Below are 27760 nucleotides of genomic sequence, written 5' to 3'. Positions count from 1 at the left end.
TTGCTGAGTGTCTCATTGTCATTGTCCTTATGAGACTATTCACATTTTAAAAGTACTATACTGGGGACCTACAGGAAAGCTGGAGAGGGACTTTTTACAAGACTGTGTAGTGATAGGACAAGGGGCGATGGATTTAAACTGAAAGAGGGCAGATTTAGGTTAGATATAAGGAAGAAATTCTTTACATTGAGGGTGGTGAGGTACTGGAACAGGTTGCCCAGAGAAGTTGTGGCTGCCCCATCCCTGGAGGTGTTCAAGGCCAGGTTGGATGAGGCTTTGGGCAACCTGGTGTAGTGGAGGATTTCCCTGCCCATGGCAGGGGGATTGGAACTAGATGATCTTTGAGGTCCCTTCCAACCCTAACCATTCTATGATGCTATGTTGATTCTCCTCAAGAGAAAGTGAGCAAGAACAGCAGTGGCATTCACCTAGCCCAAATATTGTCTTAAAAGGCGGCCAGGGGCTTCACACAAACACAGCACACGTCACCCTCATGCTGGCAATGCAAGTTGCGGTGACAACAGTGACAGCAAATCTACAGTGCTTTAAACTTGTTCTGGAGAGTAAGAACATGTGTGGTTGCATAAATACATACGTATATATCTATAAGTGTATATGCATATACACACACACACTTCTCTGTAAGGAGAAGGCAAGGGGGGTTGGAACTAGATGATCTTTAAGGTCCCTTCCAACCCAAACCATTCTATGATTCTAAGACTACCATATGTGAGTTAAGGAGCACAGGAGATTCAGTCCACACATCTCTGCTACAGTAAAAGCAATGGAGTTTAAAATTACTTTCAAAAGGCTGGGAAAAACCCAGGCAAACAAATGGATTATACACAAAAAAGTGAAGCATGTTGCGAGACGAATATATAAGGAAGGAAAGAAAAACAATCTATGCAAAAAAGTAAGGATTTATCTTCCAGACCACGCTTTGACATGTAAGTAGAGCCAAGACATTTTGATCCTAGCAGGGCAAAAATATGGCTACTTTTTCTTTTTCTTTTTCTGTTTGTTATTTTTTCCTGCTCTAATGATTCAAGACTTTGAATCCTTTAACATAAGCTCTGCTTTCTGAAATTGCAAGACAGGCTCCTCTTCAATCTGCCACATATGTACTCTTGCTACACTCCAGTTTCCCACCTCCAAAGAATTTTAACCATTAGCCAGCCCTCTGAAATAACAAAAGGCATGATGAGCAGAGACTATTTCTTATCTTTCATCATCTGCCTTTCCTCTTGTACTGTGAGTTACAAAAAAACAAGGAAGTACAAACAAAACATTTTTGCTCACTAAAATAACCACTCCACAAACCCACTCCCAATCCCATAAAAGCCTGCCAATCAAACTGGACAACACTCATTGATTCTAAGCACATACAGCTAAAAGAGACCCATTGGCTGGTTTAATCTGTTTGGAGACACAGCAGCTTTGGGAATCGGATTCTCTTTTCTGCCCTAGAGATCCTTCATGCTACAATCCTCATGCAGTATCAGGAAAAGGAGAGAAGAAAGACTGACAGAATAATTGAGAGAAAAGAAGAAAAAAATCTCAACAGCAAGTATTTTTGTTCCAGTTCAAAAGACTCTGTACTTTCACTTTGTTTTGCTCCAGAATATCTAATTTCTGGCATAACTTCTCAAATTTCTCTAGTTCTTGGACAGATACATACCAAACTTCAAAATTTAAAGATAAAATAAGCATTTCTCATGGATATCAACAGGTGGGCACATTTGTGCTGTGAACAATGCTAATCATACAGGCAAAGGAGGCGGAGATGAGCTTAAGTTTACAAAATAGCTCCTGCTTGCAGGAGCAATTGGCAAAACAGCCCTAAAAAACAAAAAAAAACCCCACCTTCTTAACTATTTTATCACTGAGGCACCACCAGCACTGCTGACGGGCTCAATTCTGGCCAGTGATGAGTCCATTGGAGCTGGCTGGAACTGGTTGTGTCCAACATAGGGCAGTGCCAGGTCTCTCCTCACAAAGGACACCTCTGCAGTCCCCCGCTGCCAAGACCTTGCCACCTGTGCCCAGTAGACCAGATAGGGCATTCCGGGAATTTCTGTTCCTGGGTTGTGCCTTTTCTTTCCAAGCCGCTTCCAAATCTCTCATCCCCACAGCAGAAATTCATTTTTCTAGTCATCTTTACATGCTATTCACCCCAAGAAACACTAGTATCTTGGACGTCTGTAGTCCTATTTACCTCTCCTAAATTGTTACAACCAAAAGTGTAATTTTATATTTGGTGCAATCCTGTGCTGACATTCTTAAGTCTGCCTTATATCCACATAGCCTGGACAGCAAAAATTTAGATGAAAAAGAAAAACAAAAAATTAACATGTAATAGTAATTCTGAACAAAGTTATTCATGGTTTCCCAAACAACTCAAAAGTCGCATCTGTTGACTGAACTGATTTAAATCCGACTGGTGCAGTTTCTTTACGTTGCCATGCCCCAAATACCACTGGAGAAACCCGTGCAGTATCGTAGAAAGGCAGTAAGGTTTAAAAGTCTGCCTACAAAGTAGAGGCTGGCTTAGCTGATAGGATTTACGATCAAGAAATTGAAAGCTGACATTTAGGAAAATGCTGCAGTCCAGACATGGAATTAGGGAGGTAGCAGTGAAAAGATTTGAAAAAAAAGAATTGATAGCTTTGGTATCAATTTGCTAAGTCTGATTTACACTGTCAGCATGCAACAAGAAACTGGCAGTTAATAATTAATTTTTCCTCTCTTATCTCATATTTATAAGAAAGATGTCTTCTACTCTGTTTTTTAGTTTTCCAGAAAGCACACTGCCTGCCTAGTTGTTGGCAGGCATTTGTGGTTTGGTTTTTTCCTCTCTTTTTTTTTTTTTTAATAGCCCAAACTACCTTGACATCACTAGCTGTTGCAAAACCAATGCTTTGGCTCTGCTGCCAAATTCTTATTATCTTATGCAATTCACCATGCTTCTCCTATATCCTGACTTCTCCAAGACTGATATAAGCACCTTTATCTCAACAGAAAGTAACCCTATCAAGGGGACATTGTTCCTGCACACACCTTCCCTCACTGTGGCCTGCTGTAGCACCAGAGTAGGTCTGCTCCTTCCCAAGAACCCTTCACTGACTTATGAGTCAACCCTTCAACCACGTCAAGCCTGCTGTATGACTAACACTAGAATTCAAATCAGTATCCAGCATAAAGTACAAACCAAAAGCAACTGGCCCATCCGGTACAGCTTCCAGCCAAGCTCCAGCTCGACTCAGAGATCACCTCGTTCTACAGCAGCAGGTGCACGGAGAAGTCTGTGTGGGGCCTCACTTGCCAGAGACATCAGGGATTGTTTAGGAGCCGGCCGGTCAGCATCCTACCCTGCTGCCAGGAGCTGTCAGCCTGATGTCCTTTCCCTGGCTGGTATGCCTGACTGCAATCACTTTCCCTCATCAAACGTATGAACATCATGACTGCTAAGATGCATCTATTAAAAGTGTGTTAAAATGGCTACATGAAATATCCTAGAAATAATTATCTCAATTGAACTAAGAACAATTATAATAATGTTGAAAATCTCAGAGTTTATCTGTTCATAAGGCACTATGAATGAAGAAAAAGCAAGATGTACAACAGCAGAAGTAATTTCTGTTTAGCCTGTGGTAATGCCTAGTATTTGTATACAGGACTACGGTTTTCTTTTTATATTAGTTCATGACACTAGCAAAATATTTTTTAAAAAACAGGATCTTGAACATTTGTTATGGGTTTTGCCTTAGAGGAAATACAGTTTTTCTTCAATCCAAAAATCATGAAGGGGAGGATGATGACAGTAAAGATGTCCAAATAATAGGAACGCAGCATAAAAATATCCAGTAAGCATTGCAGAACTGCAAAGCATGACCAGCAATTATAAACTGTACTTGTATTCTGAGGCCATAAATGGTAAACAACCATATCTTATCTTTTACCAAAGACAGTTCTAATCTGAAGTTTACTGAAAACAAGTGAAAAATGAAGAAGGGAGAAGAAAGCTTTCCATTCTAAGCAATTACTTCCAACAGGCAGCTGATGAGCACAAGACCAGAACTAGCATCTGATCTGCAGGATACATAAACATAGATTATCCATATCCTCATTGGAATTATAATGGAGAAAAGCAGCTCATCCTGACAGAAGTCTAGGATGGTATCCAGTGCCTCCATTTCAAGTACATCACTTTTGAGAATTAAAAGCCTGATAGATAAGAGATAAAAACTATTTTTTTTAACCTATTCCACATAGCAGCGTTTTAGTGCATTTCAAAAGCAACAAAAAACATGATACTTGCCTCTAAAATTAAGATAAGAATTTGTCTAGTCTATTATGTGCTTCTTTGACAATTTACAACGTTGTAATCCACTGTAATATGCATATATTATATGGTGACGATGGGATGACAAAACCTTTGCCAGCATGAGCTTGGAACAGTTATTTTTCTTGTGAGCATGGAAGTCAAAACCAGACAGAATGGTACATTCCTAAGCATCAGTGCAGAGTTAAACCTCAGCACCTTTAAGCCCAGCTAATGTCTATCAGATTACAGACATGCCAACTGATTCACAGCGGATTACTGTCTGGCCCAGATTCCTAAGAATGATACAGTCAACAAGAGACCTCACATTTGGGAGAAAGGAGGAAAACACACACTGAAAGCTACCTAAAACTTCCAAGTCTCTGTGGCACTTCAGGAACCTCACAGAACCAGATCTGAACAATGTAAATGTCTCATTCTTAACAAATAAGCAAAGAAGATTAGAAGATTCAGTGTATCCCTTAAGGATGCCAAATATTTGGAATGAAAAACAGTTGAAATATTCCTTACACAAGAATATGTTTTCCTGAAGCTAACAAAAGGCCATAGACCAGAAAAACAGTACTCACCAGAACGTTCCTTTGTCCCTGCTTTCTGTATCTATGAACCCAGATTCCAAAAACATGTCCTTGTAAATTCGACCAACCAGGCAATACATATCTGAAGCTACTTGGTCTTCCTGTTCTACCAGAGGAATCATAATTTCTAGAGCTTTTTGTCTGTCTCCAGGAAGATTTCGTCTATTAAAAAATAAAAATAACCATGACCACGTTTGAACATATATGCATGACTTCATCCATGTAAAATGTGCTTCTAGACACAATGGATTATATTATATATACACATTTTCCCTCCCCTTCTTTCTTTTTTGTTTTCCTTAATATCATAGCACACCTTTATGAAAGCTCCCAAACATGTTTTCTCTCATGAAGCATCAGCTAGAGCAAAGCACTGACAACAGCAACAAGAGCCTCAAGAAGAATTCTTAGAAAGATCATGTGTTACTTTCTTACCAAACAGAAAGATATGAACCTAAGTTTCCTATCTAATATTTCTTTCAGAGTAATTCATGCTTTAAAGAAAAAAAAAAAAATCCATCTTGTGTTTGTGATTTTTTTTATATATATATACATTTTGAATGTGAAGCTAAAAAAAAAAAGCACAAACCGGACTGAATTCCCATGATAGGGAAGGTTAGCAAGTGAAGCCAATAAGGTAATATTAACAAATATTCCAGACAAATAAATCACATAATTGCAAGCTTTAGACACTTCCTGATGACTCAGAGTTTGGATATGTATATCATTCACTATCAAGAATTTAGAATTTTTTACATATTTGTGTACTGAACAAGTAGATGACTTCTTTCTCAGCAAAAACTACTCTTTGGTGGTTTGGGGAGAGTATTATATCCTTTTGGAGAAATTGCATGTAATATTTGAGTGGTTATAACTTGAATTCAGGGAATATATTAAAGTGGTTTTTAATCTGTCTTGCAAGCTTTGTGTTGAAGAAGCTTGCAAGAGAAGGCTACCTCAGAAAGAAAAAAAAAAAACAAAACAAGTGATAGATTTTTTTTCTTCTCTTTACAAGAACATATCAAAGTTTTGATACACCTGCAAAGGCAGTGTCAATGTCAAACCTGAGAGATCAGAGCCTGTATACTCTAAGTGACACCTGAGCTTGTGAGCTCTGAGCTCATGTATGCAGCTCCAGAAGGAAGTGACGTGGAGGAAAAGGTTTAAATCAAGCAGAATGGGTAATAGAGGAAGAACAGGTTACTTGCATCATCACAAAAATAATAAAGAAAACAGAGCAAAAGCACTTGTTTAATCAGATGGTATAAACTGCTTTTCTGAGAAAAAAAAAAAATAGAGTGTGCAAGTCTACATGCTGGGCCAACCTCTATTGATGTCTCAGCCTGGTAAGACAAAGGAAACCCAGTGCCTCCTCTTCCCAGCCTCACACACTCTCTTGATTTAGGCCAGACTAATCCTGACTAATTGAGCTGCTCCATCCTTCCATACTAGTGATCTGGATTAGAAGTAAGAGAGACATCTTCTTCCACAGCAAACATTCAGATATGCAGAGTATTCTAGACTTGTCTTAGCTCAGAAAACACCCTCTATATTCCCAAAAGGTGAAAGCTACAATTAGCCCAAGTAACACCTTTTGGCATACACCAAAGCATGAACGTTGTCATGGCTGTCGTGGATTCCAGTTGAATTTACAACCTGGAGAAGGGAGGGAGAGGAAAATCTGAACTCCTTTGGAGGTACTTTGCAGACTTTTTGTATGCCAGATATCCTCAAAGGCTACATCTTACAGTCATATCCACGAAACCAGACCTTTCGGTCTGCAAGAAGTCCCAACAGAACCAACAGAGTGTAAAAATCTGCCTGAAAAGTTTATACTGCAGTTTTACAGTTCTTTTAGTGCCCCAGTGAACTAGTCAAGTCCTGTTTTCAAAGGTGACTTTATTTTCGAAAATGGTGACCTTGAGATATAAATAACTTGTTAGGACTCCAAGGTACACCTAGTGACTTTTGTGAAGGCTACGTAGAAGTGGCAGATATGTGATGGATTATTTCCTTTGCAAAGCTACACATATGGCAAAGCAGGAACAAAAAGGGCACTGTGTTTCTACCTTTATATACCTGGTATAAAAGAGCAACAAAGGACTCAGATGTTTTATGGAGATAAGACAATGGCAGATAGGTTTTTTGATTTTTTTGTTTGTTTTAACAGGAAGTTTATTTTTTCAACTAATTACTTGCGACATATTTTTGATACCACTTCAACAGGCTATGCAGTTTTGAGCCTCCTCAGTGAACCTGAATTACAATATTCAAATCTTTGAGAGAAGCAGAAAGATCTGTAGACACTTTCTGCATCTGAAAATTCCAATGCCTTCTGACACCTAATCTACACTTCTAAACGTCAATAGCAAAACATACATTGTGATAACAGCAAGGGAGCAGAAAACCTCTGTAATTTCCTCTGAAAAACTCCTCTTTTAATGCCTTGCCCAATCTAGTATCCTAGGAAAAAACAACCCTGGGCTTGGCTCTCATTTAACACAACAAATGGGTTACATGTTGCTGCATGCGGCACATTTTGTGCATATTACCAGAGAACGCGAAAATTTATTACTATAATGAAATCTTCTGACTGACATTTGATGGAATTTCTCCTTCTGTTTCCATAACACTAGCAGGACTCAAACTTGAATGAGGATGTCTAAGTTAGCACAAATGCCGCAGCAAATTTAGCACAAATGCCCAAACAGCAACGTTACAATCGTTATTTTATAAAGGCAAAATACTGCTGGGTACTTATTTGCTCCCATTTCGGTACTGATAGGAAAAACAGTGCAAACCTATGGAAAGACAAATCAAATACTCATGCTTAAAGGAAGAGGAATGGAATTTGGCAGTGTGAAAGTTAAAGAAAGCTTAAGACTGACCATGAAGATCGGAGTCCCCAAAGTTGCTTCAGTAGAAACCCTAGGCATGCATATGAAGTATCCAGGAGGGAGCTTCACCCAGGACCACCAACCCTGTGAGAATTTTGCAGTTCTGATTTACGGTTCAAAGCAGAAGGAAGAGGAGATTCTTACCTGTTCAGTGCAAACGCGTAATGAAACCTCACATGGTGGTGGGAAGCCAAGTCAAAAGTAGGCAGTTTTTCTAAAGTTTTCACCAGTTTCACAATGGAATCATAATCCTTCGAAAAGAAAGGAATAATGAAGTTTTGGGTGGCTGTACTGAGCTATGCATACAAAAACTTCTCTTTGAACTAGTCACTTGGTATTTCATATAAAGTTTTTTCAGTTCATTGTAAGTTTTATGGATTTCAATTTCTTCAAACAGTAAATGGCCTGGCACTCATCAGAAGTGTGAATATGCATGGTATTTAGCACAGAAATACAACTGGGTCTCCTGTACTGCTCGAATGTGGATCTGTGGAAATTTTAGTACATCTATTTCATGACTAAGAGTTAGCTTCAGAGGCTGAACACATATCAGTGTTCGTTTTGGACAGACATTACAATGCTAACCGCATCTGAATTAAGGCATCCCAAAACTCTGAAGCAGGCATGAGCCACAAAAACAAAATAAAAGAATCTTTTAATACTACAGTTTTTAAGGTGGTATTAGCCAGCTTACTGGCTGACATATTAAAAAAAAACAACAAACAAACAAACACAAAAAAAAAAACACAAATAAAACCAAAATCAAAACACTTGTTTTGGAGCAACAGTTTAAGGAACAACAGTTGAAATTACGTAGAACAAAGCAAGGAATTACTAGCAGCATTCCAGAAGCCAAAATTAGTATGAACCTGTTGTTTCCATGAGAAATGTCACAAGTATGGTGACAAAGAATACAAATATATATCAATAGCAGAACGCTACCATAGCCTTTAAGTAGGACACACTTTGGGCTGTTCATCACATAGTAATGCTGAGATGAAGAATTATTATACGTTGTGTAATTTTTAGGTGCTGTTATAAAAGAACGACACTTTTCTGTCATGTAAAGGCACACTGTAAACTGTGTAACTATAAAATAAGGTAAAATGCACCAGTGAAGACACTATAAAAGATTTTCACTAGTGTGCATTATTGACACGGTTTGTTGGCAAATCTTTGCAAAATACACTAAAAATTTCACTGAGAACATAATTTAATTTACTATGTTTTAGATGATCTTAGAGTATAGGATTCATACCTGGATGTCTCTGTAGGACAGCAGCAAGTTTATTACAATGTCAGCAGACAAGACTTCAACATTATCCACTCGCTGTCGAATCCGTGCCAGCTCTGCTGCAAGCTCTTTGCCCGTGTAGAGGGTACGGGCCTTCCTGATGTCATTCAGAATGGATTCTCGGAAATACTGGCTGGAGAGAAACAACTTCGCATCAGCAATTTGGGACAGGTCCCTTGCCTTTGTTTTTCTGGCCCTGCAGCTCTCCCACAATGCATATGTGGAACATTTATTGATAGAGCAGTGTCAACGGAGAGATTGGGCCAAGCTAAATTATTAATTTGTTTTAACAGAAGGTAAAACATCGCATCGCCCCAGAGCAAGAGTCTGACATTCACACTGCCAGCAGGAACACCCGAATTTGACACAGCGGCACAAAAAGACAACTCACCTTGAACTGGCCTGTGCCACCTTCAAGAGCTGAATAAATCGATCCACCAGAGGTAAGCATATAGGTCCCAGCAGCGACTCAAAACTGGGCTGCATCAGCTCTGTGAGCCCCTTCATAAAACTGCTATCGCAGCAGTATACCTTGTTATGTGGAGTTATCATATAAGGAACAAATATGTAATTACCAGTGCACATCTGTAGGGAAACAAAGTGCAATACTTAGGGCGATTATGGTCTGACAAGCCTGGGCATAAAACAATTGCATATTTACTGCAGAATTTCACCGATTAATGTCAACGGGAGATTGCTGCTTACTTCAGCAAGACCAAGATTTTACCTGTGAAGCCTAGGATTACATAAATTCAATTTTTATTTCAGCTGCGATATAACACGCCTGAAATGTATTCTTTCAGATTTCTGAACTCACAGCTGTAAGGCGAGTCATTTTAGAAGGATCACATCGACCTTAAAATAGAATCATAGAATGGTTTGGGTTGGAAGGGAGCTCAAAGATTGTCTAGTTCCAAACCCCCTGCCATGGGCAGGGATACCCTCCACTACACCAGGCTGCCCAAAGCCTCATCCAGCCTGGCCTTGAACACTTCCAGGGATGGGGCAGCCACAACTTCTCTGGGCAACACTACACCAGCTCAGTACCTAAACAATTCTGGGGGCACATCCTAGTCACCCCGCAGTGGCAGCTGGACTCAAGTGAAGCTCACTCTTTTCAAGGTGACTGATGTTCAGAAGAGAGTAAACACTCTGCGATTTAGTATACTTAGGCTCACAGATGTTGAAAACAATAACACAAGCTAGTTGCCTCACAACAGGAAAACTGTAGAGAAAACTAATCCCTACATGAACTGCAAAACAACTCAAATAGTTTAGAATAACAAATTAAATTACCTGCTATGTAGCAAACCTTCCTGGCCAGTGGGACTTAAAGCCACACATATTTCAGAATAATGACTTATGGAGTGTCTTAGCATTGTCGAACTGTATTGATTTCTATATACCAATGTATGACAGTTACTTTGCAAAAAAAAAAAAAAAAATCATTTATCTTCCAGGAAAGAGGGAGGCAAGATGTCTGGTGCCTGTGGTATGTGTGTGAGCACAGATTTACACACATAGAAAGCTTGCTGAATATTTGTGGTTCTGAAAGGTATTAACTGCGAGACAGCACACCATCAAAATCAAGAGGAGCTCTGCCATTTGGCTCTCAAAGCTCAGACTCCACTTCTGAAGTGGCCAGCAGCCCAGCAAAAAAAAAAGCCCTAAGGAAGCAATTCTTGAGACCCATCATTTTGGTGCCCCTAAATTACTTCCAAGGTCAATTACTTTCTGGTCAGCTTCTTCCGCTCTCCCAAAGGTCAATACAGCAATGAGAACATCACTTCAGAGACTCTCCTGGCTCTCCTGAGCTCCACGTATTGAGAAAGCAGTGACTGAATAGTTTTTAAATGCACACTAGCAGCTGTGTGCTTAAAACATGCACTTTAACACGCATTATTAGACTTTAAAAACATGGAAGGATTGAGGTACTCTAGTCTGCATAAATGTATGTGTACAGACATGTCAGTAAATATATGTTTGTGTACAGATCAGAGACTGGCTATGAAGTGCACAAGAATTACTTTTTTTTTAATTATACCTATTATACTATGAAAGTATAAGACCTTGATAAAGGCAATCCCATCTCCAATTCTGAGGGATACAGACAAATTCTGTAAAATTTAAAATTAATTGATGCAGGCATTTACATGAGGTCCATTGCGCTCAAATAACTCAGAACTTGGTTGGAGGTTACTGCATACACAGACTTGTACAAGGATTAATTTCGCCTTCCTCCTCCAACAACTGCAAGCTATTACAGTCGAAGAGCTCGGACGTTTTTCTGTGCACGAACGTAGCAATATCAAAGGCAAATTGAGACCTGGGAAGTGTATGACAATATTTTTAACAAGCAATTAAAGTATGTGATGTTAGAATCCAAACTGTTTATCTTTATGATGGAGAACTGAATGGACACATCTGCTCAAGAACTTGCCAGCATGGTAAGGTGATCACACTTTCTAGAGTGAATGGATGAACTTTCAACTCTGCTAAAAACTAACAAGCCCTACAGTCAAAAGCAGAGAAGAAATTATGAGCTTGACGGAACTGGTTTCAGCAATTACAGGACAAGGGTGGGCAGTGACTGGCACAGGAGCTGCTGTTAAGCACTCTCCAAGTTTTCCTTTTTTAAAAAAATGAGAAAAAGTTTGAGAAGTCAGAGCCAAGAGAAAGGCTGAAGTAGCTACAGATATCCTGGAGAAAGCATTTTACTTCCTAATGTTTATTAAGTGTATCAAAAATAAATTCAAGACTACTTCCAGGAAGGCCTTCTCAGACCTCTGGCACACTGTTTCCAAAGCTCAGGTCTTAATTAAAAATCAACTCCGAAAAAGGACGTTTCCAGCTTTTGAAATCCACGGAACCTAAAGTTTGTCCTGGCATAATGGTCAGGCCATCTACGGAGACAGTACTGGAGTCTTCACAAATAATCCTGCACGCAGGAAAACTACCCTTCCTTCAGAGGTCAAGTGCTTGAGCCCATTACTGAGCAAGTGGAACAAGACAGGCAGCAAAAATTAGTTTACATGCATTTTTTTCTGCAACTTGAGAGGAAAAAAAAGTTGGTTACATCATAGAGCCTGCTCTAGAAGACATGCAGACCCAGTAGCTTTTGGAAGCAGGGGACAAGAAAGAACTTAATAGTAAAAGGCAGGAGAAACTACTATATGGGAAGAAAGCAGAAGAAAATAAATGAATTCATAGCTGTTCAGAGGGCCAGAGGGTTTTCTGGCATTGTCTCAAGGCAGAATCTCACCTTGATCCTGGGTGGCAAGTAGAGTGGGAACACAGTGGCCTCTCCCTTAGCCAGGGTATTAATTTCATTGTTAACTTAACCTAGAGAGTTACGTTGTGTGAGGAGCTCTGCATCTCTGAAATCTCTCAAATTTGGCTGAAATTCATCAGATAGACAAAACAGGCAGACACAGAAAGAGAGCAGAGGATAAAAACCAAAACGAAACAAAAAGGAAAAGCTCTTCAGTTTCATTTCCTTAGGAAACAGGCTTAAAAAAACCCCAAACACAACAGAAAAAACCCACATGTATTAAAGTTAAGAAATACAATAAATATTGATCTAAATTTCACTTTTCTAACTAAAGAGTATATTAGATATTTAACAGCTGAACCTGACCAAGGTAGGCATGCAATAGCTCTGGTGACCAAAAAAAAAAAAAAAAAAAATCTAAAGTTATATATTATTTACTAAAGGTGGTGGTGCAAGAAAGATAAGGTAACAGTGAGGGCAAGACTGCTCTTGTATAACACAGTCTATGGTCTCCCACTATGAAGAAACATTTTTGTTTTGACAAATTCTAACTGCCAAGAGCCCGACCCTGACTGCATTTGGGCAACAACTGGGATGGGAGCCTGAGAGGACCAGGCTGTGAGGGAGCTGAGGAGCTGCCCCAGTGTCAGACAGCTCTAAACCAACATGGATGACAGCATCGAGTGCACCCTCAGTAAGTTTGCCGACGACACCAAGCTGTGTGGTGCCATGGACTCATTTGAGGGAAGAGATGCCATCCAGAGGGACCTTGATAGGCTTGAGAAATGGGCCAGTGCAAACTGCATGAGCTTCAACAAGTTAAAATGCAAGGTCCTTCACCTGGGTCGGGCCAATCCTAGGCACAAATACAAAATGGGCACAGAGTGGGTTGAGAGTAGCCCTGAAGAGAAGGATTTGGGGATGTTTATAGATGAGAAGCTCAACATGAGCCAGCAGTGCGCTCATGCGGCCCAGAAGGCCAACCACATCCTGGGATGTATCAAGAGAAGGATGGTCAGCAGGTCAAGAGAGGTGATTCTCCCCCTCTACTCTGCTCTTGTGAGACCCTAACTCGAATACTGCATCCAGTTCTGGTGTCCCCACCATAACAGAGACATAGATCTGTTGGAGTGTGTTCAGAGGAGGGCCACAAAGATGATCCAGGGGCTGGAGCACCTCTGCTACAAGGACAGGTTGCGGGAGCTGGGATTGTTCAGCCTTGAAAAGAGAAGACTTCGGCGGGACCTAATAGCTGCCTTCCAATACCTGAAGGGAACCTACAGGAAGGCTGGGGAGGGACTTTTTACAAGAGTGTCCACTGATAGGACAAGGGGAAATGGGTTTAAATTGAAGGAGAAAAGATTTAGATTAGATCTTAGGAAGAAATTCTTCAGTACGAGGGTGGTGAGACTTTGGAATAAATTGCCCAGAGAGGTTGTGGATGCCCCCTCCCTGGAGGTGTTCAAAGCCAGGTTGGACGGAGCCTTGAGTAGCCTGATGTAGTTGAGAGGCGTCCCTGCCCATGACAGGGAGGTTGGATTAGATGATCTCTAAGGTCCCTTCCAGCCTATGCCATTCTGTGATTCTATGGTGATTCCCTGAAGCAGGGTACATTATTTGCTTCCTCCCTCTTTCCCAGGCTATGCAACCTCCATTTTGCTGCTTTTACTTCCTCTCACCTTTCTTTGTCAAAATATAAACTACGTTAACTTAAGTCAGAAAGGATCAGGTGGTCTTTCTGACACACACTTGCTATTTGCTCACACATTGTTTTGCATTTTGAGTTAGTGCTCATTATTCTACTTGGAAGTTTAAACATATTCTACTTACCCTATTAAAATCTGCCCTGTAACACTCCATCCCAACTCTGATTTCACAAACTCTGATATTCTTTCCTAGTCCTAATTAAATTCACTCTAGATTCTAAGTTTTCTGAGCACCCAAGACAAAAATGTTGTTTCTTTTATCCGTTTCTCCGATTCACCGTACTACGTACAATGCAAGTAACAGAATCAAGCCATTCAAGAAAAATGGGTGATTTTTTGAAGAAGTAACTCCTTAAATCCAATGGCAACATTCCCAGTTACGTCAACACCCTTTACAAAATGTGAGTAGCATAAAGGGGCTTCAAAAGCGAGTGGGAATAGACTCCTCCAATCAACCACAGTTGCTAGAAGTTTCATTTTGCAACCCTCTTTCTTTACAAATACTTCGTTATTTAGTATAATTTGAGCTTTTGAACCTTAATGAAAGTTACAGAGTGACTGCAGGTCCCCTGAGTTGTAAGCTAAAAGGTATTACTGAAAACAATAGGGGCTGTGATGGGCCGTGAGCGTGCGGACAGTTACTGAGGTTCAGCCTGATGCACAGAACTCAGGACATTAGATAAGGTAAACTTAGCCTGAGCTTTGAGATCAGCTGAGTGAACACACATATCTTTGAAGGCTTTGGGCCAGCACGCTCAGTACCTGGCAACATTAAGCAACCTTCTGAAAGATGATTTGTATCATAACCCACTTCATCAAACCAGTCAGACTAATCAGAAGACAAAAGTACTGGCTGGAGCTGGATACACACGCATAAATGCTTACCACAAAGTGAGAAAATCTGTAATTCATTTTCGCGAATGTTTTAATTGGTTTATATTTTTCTAACGTCCCTTCCTAACTTGCTGTGCAAAATTAAACAATTCCAGACTGTGTGTAATTTCAGTTTAGATACAGTCGTAAGATTGACTTAACAGCTCTACAGATACAGAACTTAAGACTATGCTGCTCCTAAGCCAGGCCCACTGGTCACTGGAACATTAAGCACTTCCTTCTAGTTTGATGTCCTTTTTCTGCTTCTGGAAAGAAATTAATATAGCACATACAGATATTTAAGAGATAACAAAAATGCACAGCATATAGTCATATTTTAGTGATCACAATAAGAATATAAAGCTGCCCTTTTTTCAATATTCCCCTCTAATACAGAACTGTTACTTGCAAGAGGGGCTGCCTTTTGGGAATTCAATTTGGAGACCATGTCTTCTTAGAAAGAACGTCAGGCAACAAGGTAAACACTATTCTCTCCCCCACAAACACATCTGACATAGTACAGAAGCTTCTTCTCTGAAAGTTGTACAGATTAAGATGACATGGTGCTATCTAAATAAGTTTTTGAGTTCTGCCCAGTTAATTCACAGATCTTGATTTTTACTTCAAAAGGAGGCAGAATATCTGCTAAATCCCAGAGAGTAATGGTGTGCAGTCCTCTCAATTCCCTGAGACTCTTTACTAACACTGCTCTGTTGCAATCATTTAGCAGTTGAATATCCACAAACAGAAGAAAGCTGCCTTCAAAGACAAGAAGTGTCAAAGAAAACAAAAATCTCCCAAAACAAAACCATGATGCTTTACTCATGGATGGCAGAATCTGGCAGAATCCCATCTACTTGCCTAAGCTTCAGGTCAGCATCCACTGTAACTTTTTTTTAATAAATAAAATCAGCTGAGGTAATAAAAATAGCCAGAATCTCTCACAGTAGGAACTGTTCTTCCTGCTGACTCTCCTCTAATTAAAGAGCAGGTTTTTTGCATTTGTCCTACTAGTTCTTTTGAGAAATATCTGCTCTTATTTCAGTTCTTCTGATGAGATTTTTCTTAAAGGTAATTCTCTGACTGCTCGTGGTGTTACAAGTAGGAGATGGCAAAATCCTAAACCAAGTTATTAAATCTATTCCCTCCATCCCCCAAACACACAGTAAATCAACATGTGCTGATGTTTTAATGAATACAGACTCAGTTTGGGTTTACTTCAAATCCCACTCACATGAATGACAGCCTTGCTTTTGATTTGAGAAGGAACATAAGTGAGCCTCACACCTCAAATGAACTGAAGCACAGAGACTGGGTCTACTCTTCTAAATACTCCCCATTTTCTTTGGGAACATATTCTTTCTTTATATGCCCAGCAACAACACTCTATTGCAGCCATGCCACATCCTAAATGCTTGCTAAAAATCTTTGCATGCACTATATGGTCCTTTCATTGAATTCACACAGGAAAAAAGTTCTAACTTTTTCCAAGTAAAGTATGTGCCAAATATATTAGGCAAATAATTCAAAAAAAAAAAAAAAAAAAAAAGAACGAGCAAGAGATAGCGATGTATCATAAATAACAATAAATACCACAGTTGTCATTATCAACAAAATATTTACTGAAGGTTACTACATAGCATTTTTTACATATTTGCATACCAAAAAAAAAAATCAAACTGCCCCCAAATAATTTGTCAGTCAGTACTTTTGTCTTCTGATTAGTCTGACTGGTTTGATGAAGTGGGTTATGATACAAATTTATAACATTTTCCCCTATTTCCACAGTGAAAGAGGTCAATAGCCAAAGACATCCTATGGGATCTACAGTCTTCTGGCAGTACCTAACTGGAGGCTCCAAGCTTGCAGACCCCTCTGGCATGTCTCGTCCAGGTTCATTCATTCTCATGCTCCCACTGAAGGAGCACTACACCAAGCTGTCTCTCAAGCTAACACCTTAAACAGGAGGTAGTTACGAAGGGCTGTGGAAAAACAGTAAAAATTACAATCCCTGATTCCCCCCAAGTGTCAGAAAAGGAATATTCTTATTAGAGTCCCCAGCCATTTAACATTAACCCTGTTGCTTAATCGCTATGGCCTGTGAGTCAGCTGCCCAGCAGAGCAGTTCCCATTGCCTCCAGATCACCCTTCCGATCAGGCCAGCCTCCCCAGGCTACCTATCACTCCAACCTGGTGCAAGCAAGCACCCTGAACTGACAGGTGAGCACTGTGTCAAGGTCTTACTGGCTCCAATTGGTGGCAAACCAGACGTACAATGCATGTACATCAAACTTCCTCAGATTCAGCCAGAAGTGAGATTTAAAAATAATGTAATAAATGGCCATTTGAAACCTGACCTGCAGCTTTCCTCTAAAGTTGAGGAGATTCAAACTGGGGAGAACTAGGATGAAATAAAAATTGGTGAGCTAAAGCAAGCAAAGTACAGCCACATACTGTAACCTTTATACCAACAACTCTTTACTAGTAATTTCTAGAATGCCTCTGCTGCTTGGTTGACCTCAAAAATCAGATAACAGCAAAAACCGAACTTAAGCTTTCAAAGTTTTCAAAGTAACTGCCTCCTATCAAAGTGTTGCTCCTTGTAAAAATACATGGTTTCGGTATTACTGCAACATTTGGAAAAAGTCCAACCAAATAGCTATAAAACCACATATAACAGGAAATGAGCCTATCTTATCTCTGGCTGCTCTGCCCTGACAGGCTCCAGGCAGCTTATCCTAGCTATGCAACACTGTATTGACTATTATTAGGAAGCACAAAAATCCAGTCAGAACAAAGAACAAAACAGTTGGTAATGGCTTTTTTTTTTCTCCCCACTAGTTTTAGGGATACAAGGTTCAGGAAAAGCAAACACAAGGCATTGCAGTTAGACAGATATATATAGATACACTCACACGCACTTGTTTTGCAGCCTTTTTAATCCCCTGGTGCCAGGGATACCATTGTCCTGTTCCAGCTGATGTTTGCATGCTATGAAAAAACATGTTCTAGAACAGCAGGACTAAACTCCTGGTTTATTCAGATGTGAATCTCATTTTTTCAAATATGCAACCTCATAACCTTTCGTATGACTATTTTTAGTAAGAGTGGGCATCACAGTCACAGCCTCTCAAGGACAGCACCTTTGTCATACTCATTTATCCAAAAGTCTTACAATTTACAAATAAACATGGCTTTGGCGAAGCAGGGAATACATTCAATAGTTAGGCATGCATCAACGTCATGAAAAGTCTACTTCCAGGTAATTTGGCTGACCTCACGTCAAAAAACAAGGAAGAAGGGCAGGGGGCAGAATCAGTTGCGGAGTTGCTCAGCCAGTTTTAGTGACTTCCCTGTTCTACTCCCTGGGAAAATACTTCCTCCCAGAAAAAGATGTTATGTGGGTGTGCTTGAAAACATCTAAGACTCCAAAGGAACGCATTCTTTTTGTGGCATACACTGAAACATTTCTAAAAAGTGATAAGTGACACTTTAACAGCCACCTATCCAAATTTAAATGGAAAACAGAACAGTCCTTTCTCAAACACATGAAGGCTAAGTTACTGTACCTCTCCTTGAGCTTCAGAGACCCTAATTTAAAAACAGGACAAGACAACAATATTTCCCATTTAATTCTACTGTACGAGTCATCTCCTGCTGGTTTCCTGCTCACAGAGCTCTTCACTCTATTCTCCCAGGGACATTACATTACATACACATCCCCTTCTCTAGATCCTGGGCCACCAGAACAAAAACACAGAATGCAATAAATTCATTTACAAGAAAGGCCTTACTGTTCTCTTTTGTTTTGTGTAGAGGCCCAACTGATCGTTTGCCTCACTTTCATTAAAGAGAGACATGTCATTCACAGCATTCTGTGGGTGTCCAAAAATCACTTCTTAGTTGAGTTGTACAGAAACTCTATATGGATCTCCCTTTCTCGCCTTTTTTTTTTAATAAAAAAAAAACCTATGTAACTTAAAATGTAGCATTAGGGCCAATGCTTGCACTGGTTTTTAAGCCACCTTTAGAAACTCTATCAGCTATAGCAGATAACTGCATCCATTTCAAAGAATCATGTTTCATACTGGCAGAAGTCAGTACTTAATCTATGAATTTCACTGTTAAATAAAAACACAAAACCAAGAATACTGCAGTTTTAACTCTGTGGCAAATAAAACCTGACCAGTTTCTAAAATTAAATACCTCATACGCCCCTTAGAAAAGTTTATTCAAATATATGGAATTGTACAACACACACATAGCACGTCAAGATATCTACACACCACTGACTACCTGCTATAAAATTGTATCCTAGCATATATGGCTACCAGTAAGTCCTGAGGTGAAGCCAAGAACAACTCAGTATCCCAGATAATATATTCTGACATGACTGGTGCTGCTGCTCTGGAATAAACCACACTGAGAAAGCAGTGTTTTCATTCGGCAGGTCTGCCTCCCTAAAACTTGGGAGTGAAAAAGGGAAGGGCGGATCGGCAAGGCCGACCTCAGAAACCAGAGGGATGACAAGGTGCAGAAACTCAGTTTAATGACTAGCAGTCACAGAGACAGACTACCAGGATCTGCACTGCACCAGGACTAACAGGCTCCAGGGCACAACTTCCAGAAATACACACACACGCTCTCTCTATATATTTTCATAGCTACAGCCATGGGTTTCTAAAATGAGCATCAGTTTCCAAATAAGTCTCCTTTTCAATAGAGTATTTTTAAAAAACATTAAAGAACACTGTACAGAAAAAGGCAACAGAAAAAAAAACCCAAAGCGTTAGAAGTAAATGGTATGTGAAAAAAAACATGACAGACAAGCAAAGGCAGCAAGAAAAAGACCACCGATAGATGGAGGCAAGGTAAGAAGGGAGCTTGGCACCTAGCAACAAAGTGACATACACATTTGCTGCTAGGATCTCCAGAATTCTGCAACTAACTCTCTAAAACACAAGAGGAGAGTGTCAAGTGACTCAAGTGGAAAATACAAGAAAAATAACATTAAATGGAACAGAGTTTGGAATGCCTAGAAGTCAACTGGCACCCAGAAATCATACTTACATTATTCTTCTGGAAAATAATTTCCTGGAACAAAAAAAAGAAAAAAAAAATGTTGACATCACTGAACAACTACTAGGAAAGATAATTGATCAGTACGACCTGATAATATCAACATTTACAAACATGACAGGAAAAGGCTGGTTGGTAGATGTTGTCAAATCAATACAAATCAAGTACTGTCCCAGGAGAGACAAAACAACTTTGGAACCAAGCAGATACCAACGTCCTACATATACACAGGAGTGTATGTAGTGCGTGCATTTGTATATACGTATATATACATGCACACATGTACATATCCTTCTGTATACGAATTTTCCAAGAGGGATGCTGCCCAAAAGTTGACTATTAATACACATCTAATCATATTTGAGAAGTTAAATATAGTAAGTAACATTTTACTGCCAGCAGAAGAAACTTTGAAAAGCAGTATTTCCGTGAGGTTTAAATATATTCCCAAACTGGTTGAAATCCACATTGCTCTAGTAAGTCTGACACAAAGAATGTATCTTCACATTTTAAGTGTAAAGTTTCAGAGAACAAGAAGCCAGAGCACACATGGATGGAAAGAGCTGGTTCTTGCACACTAATCTGGGCGGTGCAGCCCAAACGTGAACCACTTGTGGACAGTGACCTCGCTTTCAGGAAGATTCATCAGCAAATTCTGATCCCAGCAACCTTGTCAGATTTATCAGACGACATACACCTCTGCCACTGGGAACGCTGAGCAGCTTCACCTACACCACAGCGTGAGAAACAAACACCGTATCAAACCAAGGCACCTTGTATTTTCCATGCTGCGTAAGTCAGGCTTCCATAAAACCGCTCGTCCCCCTGTTGAGGGAGCAAGCTTCAGATACGACTGTTGCTAGCTCTCAAAGCGTGGGACATATTTAATGTTTATATACATAAACATATAAACCTATACATGTACATATATAGAACCATAGGATGGTTTGGAATGGAAGGGACCTTTAAAGGTTATCTAGTCCAACTCCCTAGCATGATCAGGGACATCTTTTACTAGACCAGGTTGCTCAAAGCCCCATGCAACCTGACCTTAAGTGTTCATATAGAGGAATATTCCACCAGCAAAAACTTATCTACATTGCTTGGTATCCCAGTTAAATCATGTGCTGCAGTTTTGCAATTCCTGCATTTCCATGATCATTTTCAGTTTTTGAATTCACTACCTTCTATATAAGATTAAAACTGCACACACACTCCTGCATTGCTTCTATTCTGTCTGTAATTAATTCTGCCCGAATTACATTTTGGCTGTAACAAATAAAGGAACAAACATGGCCTTAAAAGATGCCCAGGCATGACCACAGTTACTTTGTTCAGGCAGTTACTAAGTAATACGGAAAAGGTCTTGCTCTCTGATAACTCAAACACAGAAACATGGACCCAGCTCAAAGGTAAAGGAAACCAAGGAGAATCATAGAATCATAGAATCATAGAATGGTTAGGGCTGGAAGGGACCTTCAAAGGTCATCTAGTCCAACCCCCCTGCAAGGAACAGGGATATCTCCAACTAGATCAGGTTGCTCAGGGCCTTGTCCAACCTGGCCTTGAACGTCTCCAGGGATGGAGCATCCACCACCTCTCTGGGCAACCTGTTCCAGTGTTCTACCACTCTCATAGTAAAAAATTTTTTCCTAATATCCAACCTGAACCTACCTCCCTCTATTTTAAAACCATTACCCCTTGTCCTATCATAACTGGCCCTCCTGAACAGCCTCTCCCCATCTTTCCTGTAGGCCCCCTTGAGGTACTGGAAGACCGCTATAAGGTCACCCCGGAGCCTCCTCTTCTCCAGGCTGAACAGCCCCAACTCTTTCAGCCTGTCCTCATAGGAAAGGTGCTCCAGCCCTCTTATCATCTTCGTGGCCCTCCTCTGGACCCTCTCCAACTGGTCCATGTCCTTCTTATGTTGGGGACTCCAGAACTGGACGCAGTACTCCAAGTGAGGTCTCACGAGGGCAGAGTAGAGGGGGAGAATCACCTCCCTCGACCTGCTGGCCACGCTCCTCTTGATGCAGCCCAGGACGCGGTTGGCCTTCTGGGCCGCAAGAGCACATTGCCGGCTCATATTGAGCTTCTCGTCCACCAGTACTCCCAAGTTCTTCTCCTCAGGGCTGCTCTCGATCGAATCACCACCCAGTCTGTATTTATGCCTGGGATTGCCATGACCCAGATGTAGGACCTTGCATTTGGCCTGGTTAAACTTCATGAGGTTGGTACGGGCCCACCTCTCCAGCCTGTCAAGGTCCCTCTGGATGGCATCCCTCCCTTCCAGCGTGTCGACGGCACCACACAGCTTGGTGTCATCGGCGAACTTGCTGAGGGTGCACTCCATGCCACTGTCCACGTCACCGACAAAGATGTTGAAGAGGGCCGGGCCCAACACGGACCCCTGAGGGACGCCACTCGTGACCGGTCTCCACTTGGACATCGAGCCGTTGACCACTACTCTCTGAGTGCGGCCATTGAGCCAATCTTTCAGTGGGCACTGTATCAGTGGCAACTGGGACATCCAAGTCTCCCTGTGCAGAAGAACTGGGATTCCACTGATGCCAACAATGCCTACACGTAATACATTTGCAAAGTCCAGCTCCTGAACTAGTAAAAAGTTCTCCCAAGTGCCCAAGGAAGCCTGGTGCCTCACTCCAAGTGATTTTCAGTGGGAGTTGGGTATTTGGCTCCTTACCCAGTACAATAAAATTATAGAATCATAGAATGGTTTGGGTTGGAAGGGACCTTAAAGATCATCTAGTTCCAACTCCCCTGCCATGGGCAGGGAAACCCTCCACTACACCAGGTTGCCCAAAGCCCCATCCAACACGGCCTTGAACACTTCCAGAGATGGGGCAGCCACAACTTCTCTGGGCAATCTGTTCCAGTGCCTCACCACCCTCAACAAAAAAAATTTCTTCCTTATATCAAATCTAAATCTCCCCTCCTTCAGTTTAAATCCATTGCCCCTTGTCCTATCACTACACGCCCTTGTAAAAAGCCCCTCTCCAGCTTTCCTGTAGGCCCCCTTTAGGTACTGGAAAGCTGCTATAAGATCACCCCGGAGCCTTCTCTTCTCCAGGCTGAACAGCCCCAACTCTCTCAGCCTGTCTTCATAGCTGAGGTGCTCCAGCCCTCGAATCATCTTTGCGGCCCTCCTCTGGACTCGTTCCAGTAGCTCCATGTCCTTCTTATGTTGGGGACTTCAGAGCTGAACACAGTATTCTAGGTGAGGTCTCACAAGAGCTGAGTAGAGGGGCAGAATCACTTCCCTCGACCTGCTGGCCACGCTGCTTTGGATGCAGCCCAGGATACGATTTGCTTTCTGGGCTGCCAGCGCACATTCCCGTCTCATGTTGAGCTTCTCATCCACCAGCACTCCCAAGTCCTTTTCCTCAGGGCTGCTCTCGATCCATTCTCCACCCAGCCTGTACTTGTGCATGGGATTGCCCCGAACCACGTGCAGGACCTTGCACTGGGCCTTGTTGAACTTCATGAGGTTCTCACAGGCCCACCTCTCCAGCCTGTCAAGGTCCCTCTGGATGGCATCTCTACCCTCCAGCATGTCCACAACACCACACAACTTGGTGTCACCTGCAAACTTGCTGAGGGTGCACTCAATCCCACTGTCCATGTCTCCAAGAAAGATGTTAAATAGCACTGGCCCCAGTACTGACCCCTGAGAAACACCACTTGTCACAGGCCTCCACGTGGACACTGAACCGTTGACCACAACTTTTTGAGTGCGAACATCCAGCCAATTCCTTATCCACCGAGTGGTCCATCCATCTAAACCATGTCTTTCCAGTTTAGAGACAAGGATGTCGTGTAGGACAGTATCAAATGCTTTGGATAAGTCCAGGTAGACAATGTCAGTTGCTCTTTCCCTATCCATCAGTGCTGTAACCTCATCATAGAAGGCCACCAAATTAGTCAGGCAGGATTTGCCCTTAGTGAAGCCATGTTGGCTGTCACCAATCACCTCCTTATTTCTATGTGCCTTAGCATAGTCGCCAGGAGGATCTGCTCCATGATCTTGCCGGGCACGGAGGTGAGATTGACTGGCCTGTAGTTCCCTGGGTCTTCTTTTTTCCCCTTTTTAAAGATGGGGGCTATGTTTCCCCTTTTCCAGTCATTGGGAACTTCACCAGATTGCCACGACCTCTGAAATATGATGGATAGTGGCTTAGCAACTTCATCTGCCGGTTCCCTCAGGACCCGCAGATGGACCTCGTCTGGTCCCATGGACTTGTCCACCTTCAGGTTCTTAAGATGGTCTCGAACCTGATCTTCTCCTACAGTGGGCGGTTCTTCATTCTCCCAGTGCCTGCCTTTGCCTTCTGCGACTTGGGCTGTGCCGCTGGAGCTCTTGCCAGTGAAGACTGAGGCAAAGAAGTCATTGAGAACGTCAGCCTTCTCCATAACCCGGGTAGCCAGGTCCCCCGTTTCATTCCAGAGAGAGTCTACATCTTCCCTAGATCTATTTCCCTAGAAATTCTGGTCTGCTTATACTGTAGATTGTTGTACTTGCATAATTGAAGTCAATCCACAGAGAGGTCTTTTGTCATTAGCAGTTTTATTTTTAGGGCTTTTATCTGTATACTCTTTGTGTTGCCAAAAGAAAGAAAATAATTGAACTGCAACCAGTCCAATTGGCCAAGAAAACGTGAAGGGAAGAAATAGAGTTCATCAAGGTGTGTCCCTCCCAATAGAGGGCCAAGTTGTGAATAATGGGACAGAATCAAAACCAAACATCCTGCACTAGCCAGAAGCAGTGGAAGCAAACCCTTCAAGAGAGGTGGCAGTGCCCAGATTGCAGTCTGACTCACTGAACTGCTTACTAAAATAGATCTTTTCAGCAACGTCTAGAATGGAAGCACAACAGCATAAAACACCTCTTGCTCAGAGTCAATGAATCTGAGGGAGGGGAAGTAATTGAAAAGACTGCCACCCAAGTTGTTTGCCCTCCTCCATGCCCATGGCAGTTACTAAACCTTCAGTAGAGTCAGCAGGAGGAAGCAAGTAGCAACTCCTTGGCTGACACAATTCACAGCCTCATAGATTATCTTAAACCATCATCTTGCCTTAAACCAGCCTGCCGTACTGTGAACCGCAGCCCTGAGGACCATGGCACAAGTTTTGTTTTCACTAACTCTGCCACGCTGCTGGTAATCTCCAGGACAACAATCCTGCAGGTACGTGATGTAAACAGCTGTAACTCAGCAAGACATACCAGAGGCCATCAGGGGCCCCATCAGGTTTGGACAGAAAACTGTTACTTTACATAGGAGCTAAAACTTAGGATTATTTTGCTGTCCCCTACACACCAACATTCTCACTCAATTGTTGTTACTGCAACAATTTACCCAAAACACCAGTAGTGCCCTCGAACGACAAAATCATGCATTTTAACCTTTAATAATATAAACCTATTAATTTCTGATCTGAAATTTGCCAAATGTCTGTTTCCATAAAGAGCTGTTGAACACCTAGGTATTTAATGGACTGTGATAAAGTCATCTAAATCTTTCTCCTGGGAAAACTAAACTGAGTTTTTCCGCATTTCACTGTGCCTGTGTTTTCCAGGCCTCAGAAGATTTTTGCTGTTCTTTTGTGAACCACAAGTAGCATCTACATTTCCGACGGAAACAGAGAACCCATTTCAAGAGTTGGACTAACCATGACTTCCCCCCAACACACCCCGTTTTTCCATCCAAAGTTACCTTCAGCGACTGCAGAGACTCCGCATTTGTATCACAGTAGAGGATAATGTTGTTAGCCATGCTGAAGCTCTCCCTGACTCCCAGGTGGTAGAAGAGGGAAGGCTGACGGAAGGCGTCACTCATCTCTACGACAGCAATATCTGCAGAAAGAAATGAAAAATTGTTAATGCCACACAGTTCTGACAGCCAAACTCTTCTAAGCCATGTCTCTTCACACAATTTGATTTGATTGAATACCCAATTTTAAGTAGGAAATAAATGACCTAGAGGGATTTCCCCACTATAGGTGTTATGTCTAAATTTTGACTATAGTCAGCAGGATGTGGTTTAATTTTTGCTTTTTTCTTTCTTCTTTCCTCCCCCACCCCCTCACTTTTTCCCTCCCCCCCTTTAAGTGAGACCTTTATTTCCTCAGGTAAAAAGGGGTAAAACATCATCAACAAAGAAAAGGCAAAAAGTTCATTTGGTGTCTTAGAGAATAAATTTGGTTAATCTACACATGATGATTGATGAACTTTTAAAAAAAAAAGAAAAAAAACATACATTTGAAGTGTATTTTCACCCTCTCTGCAAGTCGCAATTAAAATTCATGCAACACATGTACATCACTGCAGAACATACTGTGTAGATTCTGTATTAGAACTTTAGAAGATAACAGCTGCAAATTGAAAGAGAAGCTAAGTTCCAATATAAATTACTATTCAGATCTATTTTGATTCATATAGAGAGATATGAGAGAGAGAGAGAGAATGACAAGCAGAAGAGAAGGAAAGGGGGGGTGAATATGTAAAGCCATAGAAGTCCCCATATAAGTAAGAACTTTACTGTGGGGAGAATCCTGTTTATAATAAATTTTAGCTGCATGAATAAAATTAAGCACAAATGCTGACAGAACAAGGAACTTAGTCCACAACCCCCTTTAAAATGTTTTTTTCACTTGCCCAGATTCACACCAATGTAAAAGCAAAACAAGAGGCAATTACAAAGCGTCAGCAGAAATGGTGAAGGCTTCTACTATAACTGGCAGCATATTTCCACTGCAAGTGTCTTGTGGGATCAAGAGAGCAAAACAAGAAAACTGACTCATTTCCACCTGTCCTTCAAAAATCAGAGATATTTAGTTCTGTTAAGAGTCAAACAAAAAAAAGCACAAAAAAACCAGCCTGGTTTCCAGTGTTTCTCCCTGCTTTCCCCTTCCTGTGGATGCTTTTACGACAGAAAAGACAGATAGCAAGACAAGCTCTGCAGGAAAAAAAAGCTTATATACTCTCAAATTTCTCTACTCTAATCGATCTAATAAGATATTCTACCTCTAACCACAACTTTCACCTTGCCTATTTCCGTAGATCATCAAAACTGTAATTAAGATATTCAGCAAAAGATAAGCCTTGTGGCCATGCTCTCTACTGGAAGGTGGCAAGGGTGTCTCTCCAACTTGTTGAAAAGTAGCATCTTTGAGACATCTACTCTTTAGTCATACTCTACTGTAACTGGCCTACAGGCTTAGGAGTTATTAAAAAGCTGAAGAAAGGACAGACACACAAGGATGAACAGACAACATCTGCTTATACAAGCTTCAAGAAACAAGATCAAAAGAGGGGAGACTACGATGGTATAAAACAAGGAATTCCCTCCCCCCGATCATTTATTAAATTATGTTCTCTAAAAGTTTCACAATTTGTGTTCTAAGAATCTCCCTCTGTCCAATTTCGCATAAATATCTGCAATACAGATTCCATGAAATAAATTTTATTGAAGTAAAAAGGTAGTGCATTGCTAAGATCATATGTATGCTGACTTTCATTAATTTTAGGAAACCGAGACATCACAAAAGTCAAACAAGAATGACAATATCACTATTATATTTTGTTTGGATGAGATTAGGCCTTCTTTGTTTGTTTTCTTTAGGAAGTTGTCGCAATACAAGCTCTATTTTTAACTACTCTTACTAATACAGAAGTCTAATCTTGGGCAACTATAAGTCGATG

The 27760-nt window shown here is 41.1% G+C and overlaps 1 protein-coding gene across 1 annotated transcript in view; it reads right to left on the bottom strand.

Annotated features, from left to right (window-relative positions):
- MAP3K5 (mitogen-activated protein kinase kinase kinase 5) overlaps nt 1-27760 on the bottom strand; it is a 112898-nt gene that overhangs the window by 51052 nt on the left and 34086 nt on the right. The window contains exons 2-7 of the mRNA XM_086632049.1: nt 25773-25912; nt 20032-20055; nt 9503-9696; nt 9076-9244; nt 7962-8068; nt 4912-5082 (exon numbers count right to left, since the gene is read on the bottom strand). Of these exons, the coding sequence (XP_086488175.1) occupies nt 4912-5082; nt 7962-8068; nt 9076-9244; nt 9503-9696; nt 20032-20055; nt 25773-25912 (805 nt within the window). The remainder of the gene's footprint in view (nt 1-4911; nt 5083-7961; nt 8069-9075; nt 9245-9502; nt 9697-20031; nt 20056-25772; nt 25913-27760) is intronic.

This window comes from Tauraco erythrolophus, chromosome 2 (genome assembly GCF_009769465.1).
Source record: "Tauraco erythrolophus isolate bTauEry1 chromosome 2, bTauEry1.pri, whole genome shotgun sequence".
NCBI lineage: Eukaryota > Metazoa > Chordata > Aves > Musophagiformes > Musophagidae > Tauraco > Tauraco erythrolophus.
This window is presented reverse-complemented; position numbering and strand designations above follow the sequence as displayed.